This window comes from Rhopalosiphum maidis, chromosome 3 (genome assembly GCF_003676215.2).
Source record: "Rhopalosiphum maidis isolate BTI-1 chromosome 3, ASM367621v3, whole genome shotgun sequence".
Classification (NCBI taxonomy): Eukaryota; Metazoa; Arthropoda; class Insecta; order Hemiptera; family Aphididae; genus Rhopalosiphum; species Rhopalosiphum maidis.
The window spans coordinates 74021315-74035762 of NC_040879.1; the positions used below are offsets into that span (position 1 = coordinate 74021315).

Genomic DNA, 14448 nt, shown 5'->3' on the forward strand with positions numbered 1-14448 from the left:
TAATAAAAAAACTAGACAATCTAAACAAACATCCCAGTTATTGCATCAGTACCTTCTATACCATCAATTGAAGTGAAAAATGTTGTTTGGACTGAAGGTAACTTTCCAGTAATAAATACCCATTTTCTTGGCAATTCGGATTTACCTAGTGATATCCTAGAATTAGAAACCCCTTTTCAAATATTCAAATATTTTTTTACCTCTGATTTGTTAGACCATATATGTTGTGAAACATATAAATATGGTGTACAGAATAACTCAAGTAACCCCTTAAAAATTAACAATGAGGACTTACAAAAATATATTGGTATTCTTATAATAATGAGCTTGATAAATACATCTAATATAAGAAATTATTGGTCCTCAGTATTGGGTAATGATTTGATAAAAGCTACAATGACTATAAATACATTTGAAAAACTTAGAGCTAATCTTCATTTTAATGATAATTTGTCAACTTCTACTGGTCCTGGCAGAGATAAAATACATAAAATTAGGCCACTTATTGAAACGTTAAGAAAAAGATTTAGTTCTATACCAATTGAAGAAAACTTGGCAGTTGATGAACAAATATGTAGTACAAAAGCACGAAGTTCACTCAAAGTATATATGCCCAATAAACCTCATAAACGGGGTTACAAGTTTTTTGTTCTTAGTGGTGCCTCAGGTTTCGCATATAATTTTGAGTTTTGTTCAGGTCAAGAAAATAATAGTGAAAGTAGAAAAGCAAGTGAGCCAGACCTAGGTGCTAGTGCAAATGTCGTTATGCGCCTTAGTAGAGTTATACCTAATAACCAAAATTTTAAATTATTTTTTGACAATTATTATACTACTTTGCCACTGTTAGTTTATTTAAAAAAAGAAATATATTATCTTTAGGCACTGTAAGGTTAGGTTTTGAGATATTTTGTAAATTGACACACATTTCATTAAAACGTTGTTCAATAATTGTATAATATATAAAGTCGCAATTATCAATATGGGTCATATAGTCTTCCGAGAACAGCCATATGTAACATATATTAATTATGTTCATAATTGTACATTTTACAAATGAATGTATAATGTTTTTTAAAATATATCCAATATTAGGATTTTGTTTTCTGAAAATATGAAATACCAATGAAATACAATAATGTATACATATTAATGTATTTTATGAATGTGTATATTTACTCATAATTGTATGCTGTGAAATCCGGAAACATGAACATTGAAAACAATTGTGAATGTAACATCTTCATTTTACTTGGTAAAAAAATAAAATTATCAAACATATTTTGAACAATGTCCCACAATTTTTGGGTAATGATGTTGTTTTCTAACAGAAATAATAATTTATTTAATTCTTGTCCCATCACAATTATATTATTTGTATTATAATCTTCATGACACGTTGTTGTTAAATTTGTTGTACTTTTCGCAGAACTGTAAAGAGTATTAATTACAAATTAAAAAAAAATTTTCTATCTTTAATTTTTTTACCAGTACTTACTTAAAATTATCAATACTGATAAGACTCTTAAAAGTTAAACTGGACACAATTGATTTTATTTCATTTTTGTAAACTGAATTTTTTTTTTTTGACTGTTTATTTATATGTTTATTATCAGCAATAAGGAAATCTATTATTGATTGGTCATCAGCATTAATATTGAATTTGGATTTTACTTTATTAAATATCGAAAGATGTCTTGAGGTATTCGAACAGCCATTAAATGTGTCTAAATTAAACAATTTTTTTTGGATCTCCAAAGATTGGTACTTTAATACGTTGTCAATTTTGATATTGAATAATCCTGATGCAAACGAAGCCAATTGTAAAGTTGAAGAATTTACTTTTGTATGCCCCATACTCTTAACGTAGGTGATCATTTTTGCAACGGCCATTATTGATTTCTTTGGAAAATTAATAATATTTTATTATTTGTAAAATGAGTAGTATACATTATTATACTTACATCGCTATGGCGTGCAATTATTTGCCTCTTCATTTGCCTTGCCCTAAGCACCTTTTTTGGGGCGGACCGGCCCAGTATGAGTTCTCTAGTCCATCGCAAACTGCCGTTATATTTCATGTCGTTATACAACATACTATCTGGTGCTTCTATGACAAATAAAAGAACAACTTAATTTAATATAATTATTCCATGTACAAAACATGCATTACTCACTCTGAGCATTGGCTATTTTATTACAATACTTAAAACTTTACGTTTTATATATAATTTATAACCTTAAATAAAAATTGTCCGTGTATGGTCTACTATGGTTGTAGTGATAGGCATTATTATTGATTGACCAGTGTGGTTACTGGAAATAACGCAGCTACTGTTTTCCGTAAGCAATTGAAAGTAAAACAACAATACGAATTGATTAAGAATATTCTTCTTTTATATCAGTGGTATACAAATAGTGATTATTTTCCTATAATTAATTAAATACCGAATAATAGGACTACCGACTTGAAACCTTCACTGTTGGATTGCAAATGTTCCTGGCTACCATCCCTGCTGGTTTCGTGTAAAAATATCAAATGCCCTTTATGCACTGAGCTGACGGCTGGAGTGTGGCCGTGCACCGTGGAATCACCGGGAACTATGCAAATTTCTATGAAAAAAATTAATTTAAGACCGAATAATAGGACTACCGACTTGAAACCTTCACTGTTTCATTTCAAATGTACCTGGCTACCATCCCTGCTAGTTTCGTGTAAAAATACTGAACACCCTGTAGGCACCGAGCTGACGGCTGGAGTTTTTAAAAGTGATGCAGTAACCAAGTTCTCAAAATCGACTTTGCAAGTTTAAGTGCGATCACTTAAGTAATGGTCCTTATGCAAAGGACCGAAAATACTCCCCGGTTGCCGTTCCATAGAATTTGTCGACAAAATCGATGGGTCATTGGAGGTTAAATTGTAGACGTCTCGCGAATTTACGTAATAATCACGACCCCCCGCACACATAACTTCCCCGCCCGAAAACTTCCAATACATTCATTTCCGCGGAAATTCAAAAGCTGAATCGGAATCAGCGTCACGAGCTCTACAGAACTACAGTATTACATTGTTAAGTATCGAAATATAACGTACTGTAACATTCCCAAACAATTGACAAAAGTGTCGGGTACGATACTAAAACAATATTTTTCTTACTCGGCACTTTTGTCAATTGTTTGGGAATGTTACAGTGCGAAGTTTTTCGATACTTAACAATTTAACATCATAATTCTGTAGAGCACGGTCCGCTGATTACGATTCCGGTTTCAAATTTTTGCGGAAATGAATACCGTGGATGTTTTCGGGCGGGGAAGTTTGGCGGGCGCGGGGTCGTAAATATTACGTAAATTCGCGAGATGTGTAAATTTTAGCCCCCCACAACCCACTAATTTTTTTGACGAATCCTATGGAACGGCACCCGGGGAGTACTTTCGGCCCTTTGGAGGGGGGTCGAAAAACCAATATTGACCGAGATATCGACCTTCGGAATTAAAAATTTATTAATTTTAATTAAAGACATTATACAAATAATATAATATTGACCTTTATTAATTATTATTATTATTATTTTATTAATATATCCACAGGAAAGCGGATTTTATTTATTGATTTTATGTCACTGTTTTTATTATTATATTATGACAATACAGAAATTGTGATTGAATTTATTTTTCAATTTTATTATTATGCATAGGTTACCTATCATTAAAAATAAAATACATCGTAAATGTTTCAAAACAATAGGTATTCTGATATAATGAAACCTTCACTGTTGGATTGCAAATGTTCCTGGCTGCCAGGTTAAAAAATGTAATGTTGCCAGATGATTCTATTCTAATGAAACAACCTAGGGGCACTACTGCCCATTGTATATCCAAAGTGTTAGATACAGACATAGTTGCTGTCATATGGAAAGATACAAAAATTGTAAGTTTGCTGTCGACATTTACTGCTATAGACCCAGTTGTAAAAGTAAGTAGGTTTGACAGAAAACAAAAAAAAAGAATTGAGGTTGACTGTCCAAATATAATACAAGTCTATAACAGACACATGGGTGGTGTTGATTTACTAGATGGCTTACTTGGGCGTCATAAGATAAAGATGAGGAGTAGAAAATGGTACATGAGGGTTTTCCACCATTTATTGGATGTAACTGTAGTAAATTCTTGGCTTCTACATAAAAGAATTCAGAAACAGAAAGGAAATAATAGTGTGCTATCATTGGTAAAGTTTAGGGAACAACTTGCTTTATCTCTCTGCAAAATTGGTACCTATACCCCAAAACGTGGACGTCCCACCAATGATGTACAAGAAGGAATTATAAAAAAAGGTAAAATGGGCACTAAAATAGGACAGCATGCACCCCCAAAAGAGGTGAGAACTGATAAATTAGATCATTGGCCAATTGAAAGTGAAAAAAAAACTAGATGTAAGAATCCAGGTTGCAAAGGTTTTACTTTTATGATGTGTGGAAAATGTCAAATAAGTTTATGTTGTGGCAAAGGACTAACTTGTTTCACCAAATGGCATACAACATAAAAATTCATTATAATTTTTAAATTATTATTTTAGTTTTTTGTGACTTATATTAGTTATTTTGTTTTATTTTGTTATGTATTGACAGTTCAGTCAATTACATTTTTGTTCTAAGTTTATACCAAAAAGGTTGTTAATTTTTTATTATTTTTATTTCTATATTTTTTTTTGTTACATATTGATACTACATTGATTACTACTTAATGTTACATTTTTAAAAAATTATACTTTGTTTTGTAATTGGCAAGTTAGTCAATTATTTTATTATATTTATAGTTAATCAATAAACAATAAAACTTTTCAAGATATACATTTTTAAATTTATTAAATAATTAATTATGTTGTACCCATAAACGCATAGTGTTGCTCACAGGCAACAAACTAAAAAATTGGTTTTTTAGGGACTTAAAATACCAAAAAATTTTTTTAAGTATTTTTCCCTTGATAAGAAGTAATAAAACAACCCAAAAAAAATTAAAAAAAAAAAAAAAATCATGCATTGTAGGGTTAACTAATAATATAGCTAGTATATTATAGCTAATAATATACCACCAATACGTAATGTGCGACGCGATGGCCCACGGGTTTCCAGGTATTGTCGTGTAGATATAAAAAGTTCCTAGAAGTTTCGTCGATGTCGTCGTCGGTATTTAATGATCATTAGCGTTATCGTAACTGCGACAATAGTCGATAACTTAGTATTTATATTTTATAATATTATATTGCGTCCAATTTACGATGCAAGCCTTAACTCAGACTTTAGTATACGATTTGGTGTCGAACCGTGCCGACCACGTTTTTATTTTTTGTGCACGTATAAAATATCTACATATTTCTGAAGTGAAAACTATGTCGGAAGCAAAAAAGAAAAAAAGACAATACAGTGCGGAATACATAAAATACGGATTTATTCAAAGTCGGACAAATCCATCATCGCCAATGTGCCTCATATGTCAAAAAACATTTTCAAATGAAGCAATGAAACCTTCTCGATTACTCGATCATTTTAATAAAATGCATTCAGATATGAAAGACAAAGATGTGACTTACTTTCAAAATATGGAAAAAAAGTACGTAGCTCAACTTACTTTGTCAACGCTTTTTTCTGCGGCTTCTAAGCAAGATAATGATGGGCTTCGTGCGTCGTACAATATATCACTATTAATTGCTAAAGCAGGCAAACCGCATACCATTGGGGAAGACTTAATTTTACCAGCATTAAAAGAAGTAATAACAACTGTGTTCCATAAACCAGCGGCAGATATTATCCGAAAAATTCCTTTGAGCAATAGTTCTGTACAAAGACGAATTGATGAGATGGCCGAAAATATTGAAGAATCATTGTGCAATCATTTGAAGACTTGTCAATTTTCAATTCAGTTGGATGAGTCCACTTTACCAACTAATGAAGCATTATTGTTATCATACGTGAGGTTTATAAAAAATGAGAAAATATGTCAAGAACTATTATTTGCGATAAATTTAGAGACAAATACAAAAGGAAAAACCATATTTAATACACTGGAAAAGTTTTGTTATGAAAAGCAAATCCCTCTGATGAATATTATGTCAATTGCTACTGATGGTGCCCCAGCTATGACAGGGCGACACAAAGGCTTCATAGCGTATTTAAAAAATAAAGTTCCAGACGTGCTTGCTGTACATTGCGTCATTCATCGCCAGCATTTAGTTGCAAAAAATCTGAGTGAAAGCCTGCATAAATCACTGCATTATGTTATTAGAGCAGTTAATAAAATCAGAAGCAACTCACTAAATGACAGATTATTTAGTCAACTTTGCGTTGCTAATGATGAAGATTTCAATCGATTGCTGCTTCACACAGAAGTGCGCTGGCTGTCAAAAGGTACTTGTCTGACTCGATTTTACAATCTGTTTGACTCTGTGATAGAGTTCCTGAAAAACAGAGACACAGGACTTCGCGATAACCTCATCACATCAAAGAATGATATTTCGTACTTGACAGACCTCTACAAGTTATTTAATGATGTCAATCTCCAACTTCAAGGTGACGACTTGAACTTGATTAAAACAAAAACTGTCATTTCTACATTCGTTGCCAAACTGCTATTATACAAGAGAAATATTGGTAGACGTGAATTTAATAACTTTCCTAATTTAGCAGCAGCATCTTTTATCAACGATGACTTGGTTGTTTACTGTCAACACTTGGAGAACCTCCACAATGATTTCAAAGAACGATTCCAGGACATTTTAAACATGGACATACCAGACTGGGTATTAGATCCTTTTTCAAATGTCAACACAGCAGAATCATCCCAGTTAGAAGAACAACTTTTAGAATTGACCACAAATGAGGAAATCAAATTCAAATTCAAGAATGACTATCAAGAATTTTGGCTGCAAAAGCCAATCATGGAACTGTACCCTAGTTTATGGTCGATTGTTCAACGATTTCTGATAGCATTCCCATCATCGTATTTGTCTGAGCGTGGATTCAGTGCTGTAGCAACACTGCTAACAAAAAAGAGAAATCGGTTGCTTGTTACCGAACGCGGTGATTTACGGCTGTTTTTGAGTAAATTTGAGCCAGATATTAACAAACTCGTTAATGCACATGGATTCCATCACATTAAGTAAATTTTATATTTTGAATTCATAACTTTTTTAGCATGATTTTAATAAAAATAATTTTAATGTGAATAATTTTAATTATAAATGTTTCGTTTTAATAAAAATACTTTTAAGTATGAAAAAGTATGCGTTTTAATTGCTGTCATCCAAAAAGCTAATTTAAAATTTATGTGAGTACTCAGAAATTAGATATAGCATATTTATATATTATAGATTGTAATATCTATTTTTAAAAGATATAACAGATGCTAAGTTAATTTTTTTGGGGGGGAGATAGTGGGCGCTAGACAATTTTTGATTCTCAAGGTGGGCGGTGGATGAAATAAGTTTGAGAACCTATGTTTTAGATTATCGACAGAAACTATTTGTACGGTATTCACCGAATCAAATTTTGGCAAAATGAATTCAAAGGCAAATGAAAGTATATGCCATAACATCTGTTGCTATTCGTAGCTTAGCTTTGAAATAAAACTTGGTGTCTTACAAAAACATTCTGCAGCACTATGATCTCGGTATAATTCTAGTTTAGCTCCCAAGCGATATTTTGGAATTTTTTTTTCTCGAAATGTATGTTTTTTGTATGCTTTATTTCGTAGTACTTATAAAAAAAAGTCGCTCAAATTTCCTATGATAATTATGTTCAAAAAACTTCAAAATAATCGATTTTCCAAAATAATGGAATTTTTAAATTTAAAATACCGAAAGTTTGTAATTTTGTAATTTTTAAAACCAAAATGTGCGTTTTAAAGTTCTGAATAGAAAAGTATAAATTCAAAAATTTTCGTAAATTATTATTTTGGAAATTATCTATTCCCAAAGTTTACAATTTTACGCATTTACGCATGCATAGGCGAAACATTGTATACTTTGCTTTCCTATGTTTTCATATTAATATTATTTATTATTAATACATATTTTAGTTTTTTCTCTGTGACTTACATGAGGTGGTTTTGCATACCAAGTTGAGGGATATTTTCGATTTGCGTAGCGAAGCGACGGCGCTGAGGAGTGTAACGACGAGTGCCGATAAACGCGTAGTTACTGCCGAGGGATATTGTGATATCGAGTTGTGATATTGTGTTAATTTGTTTTATAAGAGTTATCAATATACCTTACTACTATAATTACTGTTTTGTAGTTTTGTTATTTATTTATTATGATACAAAAACTATTTAAATAATATACAGTCTCAATTACTCATTTGTACTAACAATATATTAATGCAAATTTCCAGATCCACCCTTGACATATTGCATTTAGATTCATTTCTTTTAAGATTTTTAAAGCGATAAAAAGATCCCCTGTAGGCCTAAAAACACACATTTATTATTTTTTTTTTTTACAGCTGTACTATATAAGATATAACTCACTCATTTTATCATTAAACCATAATACCTAATTGTTATTAGCTATTATACTGCTCATAGAGTACATTATAGACCAATTCTTCTGAAAATTAAATAGAATAAAATTGAATATGAATGCCCTACATTTCCTCAAAATTAAATGAGTGGAATAATTGTAAAAGCTTTGATGAACTTTTTTATAAAGTGATTTTAAAGTTGGACAAATCAATATTTAATTAGTCAAACTAACAAAAATAGTTTGAACTTTAAATATAAATTAATTAAAATAAAAATAATAAAAAATTTAAGTACATAGATGATTTTACTAATTCTTTTTTAAATTTAAAGTTTCATCCAACTTTAGTCATTTTATATTTAAAATAAAAATAGTTTTAATAATTGATGACGTTATTATTACCTCAAAACTTATTGAGTGGAATTTAAAATCATGAGTCGTCACTATATAATAATTTTTTGAATAAATATTGATGCTCATATTTCCTCAATATTGATTGAGTAGAATTAAAAAATCGAAGAGTCATCGCTTTAAATGTGACACTTAATACTTAATAAAATACACCAAATGAATGTAAAAGACGTATGTAAGTTATAACTCAGACATTAGTTATGTTTATAAGAATTTATTTTGAATAGTTGGATATTGATTTGAGCACAGTCCATAAACCCAATCTGGTTTTTAAATTATTTTTGCTCAATTGCTAGTAAACATGAGATATGCAGCTATCCAGTACAAGACCTACACTGAACCATTGTACTATCGACTTCACAATTATAATTTTATCTAAAACTACCTTCGTCTTTTCCACACATTAAGCAAATGTTCTTCATACACTTTGAACTTGGTAGTATCAAGTCCCGTAAGTTATATCGATAACTGTTAGGATCGAAAACATTAATTATTCTTTTATTACTCATTAATTGATTTGCAAAGTACAACATAAATATACCGCAGTTAAACCCATCATCTTGCTATGGTATTTGGATAAACGTATCTTTTCATTTGTTGATATCACCTACGTTTTGCTTTGGTTTCCATAGTTTAGGCACACCGCATAAAACATTCAGAACTCTGTCCTTACAATAATTTCTCTTCTCGATATCGTTATGCACGCTTTCTATAGAATTTAATTAACTTACTGTTTTTTTTATAAAATCTCCATAGATTTAAGTTCAATGGTCTTTTTCCCGTAAAGGTTTTAATAACCTTGATGAATCAATCCATTCAGGTCTATCAGCTGTAGAATTTTCAATCTGCTGCCAAGATTGAACATAATGTATGATTAATCTAGACCCACACAGCTTAATTGCTGTCTCTTCTTAGTGATCCAAGACCTTGAATTTCTCCAAAAATATCTGAAACAAACACCATATTTCTTTATTATGTAACCAAAGCATTCTAGTATTGCCTTTAGTGTTTAAATTCAAAAAATCTAAAAACAATATTTCTATCTCTTCGTTTTCAAAAGAAATTTACGATACCACATATTTGTCAACTCCACGATAAGACTTCATGTAATACGTTGGATCTTTTGCCAATTTGTTCGTACGGTAAAAGTTATAATTTCCTGTTGGAGACTTATCAGTTGACAATTCCCATACATCTGCGTGCCCATAAGTGTCTGATGGAATTTGGGTAGTCGAAGCCACAGGTGAATTATTAACAACAGTTTTATTTATATTCTCAATGACTTTTGAACTTGTACTATTTTGTCTTGTTAATACACAATAATGATCACTGATGCCACTGAGGTTATCAAATAATTACTCACCTATATCCAAACTGCACACAATTTTGTTGATCTGTTTGACTTCAAACAGTGAGATGATCATTATTAAACTCATCTCCTTTTGAATGTAATACAACACCCTATTGTACTGTCTTATCTTGGCACTGTATATTTAATGACAAACAATTTTGTTGGTTTTCACCATAACTTTTGCCTAAAATTGTATTATTGTTTCTCGAGAATTCTGGACGTTTGAGAGAAGTAAGTATCAATTAAATAAGTTTTACTTTGGTTTAAAGGTGTAGATATTTAAATATAAAAATGTGTATTGTTCACAGATGATTAATTTTTAATAGGAATATTTAAGTTTAGTTTGTAGTAAATAATATTGATTTATATTCCCAGGTACAAAATTTAAAAGATAAGTATGAGAACCTGAAAAGGAAAGCCAAAAAGACGGAAGCGGATAGGAAAAAGAAAATTTTCAAAACGGGTGGTGGAGTGCAAGTTCCACTGTAGCACCCTCACCAACACATAATAGGTTGCTTGATATTATAGGGACAGCAGTAGAACTACAAAATATTTTTGATGGAGACAAAACAGGTAACGTTTACCGGTTTCTATGTAATTATCTTTGTTTTGGTACTGGAATATTTGTATTTATTATTAATGAAACCATTATTATTATAATACACAGGGGCGGATAGGCATGTTCCCATTTTTGTTAATAAAAGTAGCGACCCACCAGGCCAATACTGATGTCCCGATGTGCCTATCCGCCCCTGATAATACATTTCTTTTCTAGTCGCACTACTAAATGCATTATAATTATCTAGATTTTCATATTGCATTATTGTTGTTTATTTTAGGAAAACCGCTAGTTAACATAGAGGAAATATAAATTGTTGGAGTAAATAGTTTGGATGATGAATTTATGTATACATATGATGATGCAGTGAGTTATTTATTAATATTGCCATTTTTTTTAATGGGTTTAAATTTTTTACATTTCTAATAGGTAATAGAGCATGTGGATCCTGAAACTGTTGTAGTAGATAATCCTGTGGCAGTTGTCACAGCTGATACAGTGCAACAACAACACATGTGAGCCAAATGGAATCCAGAGGTTTTAAAAAATAATAAAAGTACGGAGTTAATGACCCTGACCCCCCCCCCTTTTATCAAAAAAAAAAAAATAAGACCATTTTAGGGGACAGCGTGAAAAAATATTCATTGGAAAAGCTACACCTAATAATTAAACAAAAACAATATTTTGAAAATGAAGAGAAAAAGGCTCAGGAGAAACACAATGCTGATGAATTGAGAGTTCAAGAAAAACATGAGTGGAACGAGCACATTACAAATTAATGTGTGATACGTTAAGGCTAATTATTCATAATTTTGTGAATACAATGTTAGGTGCATGTGTAGATATTTAGTTAAATATATAATCAGTTCTCGAATTGGAGGTGTGCGCAGGTGGGTGGATATAATAATATAATAATATTATTATTTTATTATTTTGTCCCTATATATTTTTTTTGTAGTTTGCTTATTAATTAATTATAATACCATACTGTTCTTTGCCTAAATTTTATTGTACATATCTATTCTGTAGACTAGTATGAAGATAGAATTAAAATATCTGTGTAGCTGAAAAATGGTATTCAAAATATAAGTAATGTTGGCAGGGGAGTGTGGCGGGCAAAGCCTCCCACAGGTCTGTGTTAAGTAATTGTGCACTTGGAACGCAGTTTTTAAATCGTTGGATTGAGCTCCTCTACTTAATTTTTCCCAATTCGAGCACTGTGTATAATGTATTATGTTATATTGTTAACTATATCCTATATCTGTACTAAACTTCAAATTAACTTTGTAACTTAACTAGTTGAATTTAATGTGTAAAATTAATCTAACTCGTTAAGTTAGGTTAAATACTAGTAAGTAACTAGTTATTGTTGTAGTTTTTTTATTCATTTATTGAATTTTTAAATTTATTATTTTGTCAAACATCCTATAGTATTTTAATGACTGGTTTTCCAATAAATTAAGATATTTTTTTTTTTTTTTTATTTAGAAAAAGATATTTACAATCTGTGTTTACATCACAATAAGTAAATTGGATAATTTATGTACAATATTTAACTTGAATAATTTGAAGAGGGAGGCCAACCAGTGCTGGAACCCAACGTGCGTTTATTTTAGATTAACAAATCTCTGCAATATTTTCTTTTGAGTCTGTGGGTGGGGTTTATGGGTTGGGTAGATGAGATTTGTGATATTAATGTTATCTATATTGTGACATTTTGGTACCGGAAGTTTTTAATTCGCATGATGGCTATCATATAAAATGTTACAGAAAATTTACTGCATTGCCCTCAATATTACAAAATCAACTACCTAATGCTTCAACATCATCGAGCCCTGTATGTGAAATAAATACTCGATCAAATCAATCAACAAAATTAATTGAAGGTAATGCGTCTATTTTTAAATCTGTATGTATATTTTGTGAAAAAACCCGTAAAAAACATAATGAAAGGCTCAAAGCTTACATGTGTGTGAAACTAAAAATTTTAAATTAAGTATAAAACATTATATGAATGAAATTAACGATGTCAGTATGCAAACAAAACTTTCTAACATAGATTTTGTAGCCAAAGAAGTTAAATATCATAATATTTGTCGAGTAGCTTACCAAAATAAATACAATCAATTTCATGACTCTAAAATAAAAAATAAAGACCATCTTAATTTCCAAAAATCCCCTTGGCATATAAACCGTAATTTCCATAATATTGCGTATTTGTCTATTTGTGATGTAATTGAACAATCCATAATAAAATTTAAAAAAATTATTTTATTAAATGTTTTACATAACGAATATTTAAACTTATTATGTGAAATCAGTGATGGCTTGTTTGTAGACTCATCTTATACTTCACAACACCTCGAAGATAAATTAAAAAGAACATTTGAAAATAAAGTTAAGTTTGAAGTATTAAATAATAAAAAAATTATACTTCATATCGACGTTCCATTATCCAACGTGTCATTAAGTGATTTAAAAAATAATTCTGAATTATTGAATGTCGCTCAAATATTACGCCGGGAAATTTTAAACATTAAAAAGGAAAATCTGCCAGAAAATGTGAGCACTGAAGATTTAATTAAAGGAGAATGTTCGTTACCTGATAAATTAATTAATTTTATAACACATTTGGTGGGAGGCCCTGATATAAGACGTAGAAACAGTGATGAAACTCGCCGTAAAGTTGAATCACTGGCAAGTGACTTAGTATATGCTGTGACTAATGGACGAGTTAAACCGTCAAAGCAAATAACACTTGGAATAACCTTAAAAAGTTTAACAAGTAGTAGAAAAGTAATTGATATTCTTAATAGATACAATCAATGTACCAGTTATAATGTTATTGAGGAACTAGAAACCGAACTCACATACTCATCAATAAATCAGTTAGGACTATGCCCGCCAGGTGTATTACTTTCCCCAAAATTATCCACTGGTGTTGCATTTGATAACTTTGATAGGTTTGTTGAAACATCGAATGGGGAAGATACACTCCATGACACAGTAGGGATTCTTTATCAAAATGAGCCCGAAGAAAATTCTTATGAAACAATTTTTCAACAATTACCGTTGCCATCTATTCAAAATACATCCAATATAATAACTGATATAAATAGTATTAATATAGAAAAAAAAAATCAAAAAAAAAGAAGAACGTTTGAGGCTATAACACCAGAAGTAACACCTTATAGGAAAAAACCAAAAATGATTGGGACATTGGTGAATAATGATAATGAATTACGACAAATTGTACCAAATACGCTTAAAATATGTAAAGAACGAGATTTGTTGTGGGTTTTGTCACATGCATTAAAAATTAAAAATACTCCTATGTGGACTGGATATAATAGTTTAACAACGACTAACCATGGTAGTAAACAAAAAATATTCTATTTAACTCCAATTAATATGTCTCCTACAAATACTACAGTAATTTACAAAACAATGGTACAAGCGCAAAAGATTGCCAATGAATGCAATCAAAATTTTATGTCAGTTACATATGACTTAGCTATAGCCAAAGTCGCATTACAAATTCAAACGACAGAGCAACCTAAATTTGATAACCTATTTATTAATTTAGGAGCTTTCCATATTATGATGGCCTATTTTAAA

The 14448-nt window shown here is 30.5% G+C and overlaps 2 protein-coding genes and 2 pseudogenes across 2 annotated transcripts; 3 read left to right on the top strand and 1 right to left on the bottom strand.

Moving 5' to 3' along the window:
* Positions 1-3781: 3781 nt before the first annotated feature.
* LOC113558366 (piggyBac transposable element-derived protein 3-like) lies at positions 3782-4537 on the top strand. Its single transcript, XM_026963824.1, has one exon. It carries the CDS (start codon positions 3782-3784, stop codon positions 4535-4537), a length of 756 nt encoding a protein of 251 aa, XP_026819625.1.
* An 846-nt stretch (positions 4538-5383) lies between these two features.
* LOC113558367 (protein ZBED8-like) lies at positions 5384-7153 on the top strand. The gene has a single exon (XM_026963825.1). The coding sequence runs from the start codon at positions 5384-5386 to the stop codon at positions 7151-7153; it is 1770 nt and encodes a 589-aa protein (XP_026819626.1).
* A 2148-nt stretch (positions 7154-9301) lies between these two features.
* Positions 9302-10344, bottom strand: LOC113558368 (annotated as a pseudogene).
* A 72-nt stretch (positions 10345-10416) lies between these two features.
* Positions 10417-11680, top strand: LOC113558369 (annotated as a pseudogene).
* Positions 11681-14448: the final 2768 nt, after the last annotated feature.

What these genes read in the sequence shown, in the direction of transcription:
- LOC113558366 (XM_026963824.1), top strand. Translation starts at nt 3,782, where the DNA reads ATGTTCCTGGCTGCCAGGTTAAAAAATGTAATGTTGCCAGATGATTCT.
- LOC113558367 (XM_026963825.1), top strand. Translation starts at nt 5,384, where the DNA reads ATGTCGGAAGCAAAAAAGAAAAAAAGACAATACAGTGCGGAATACATA.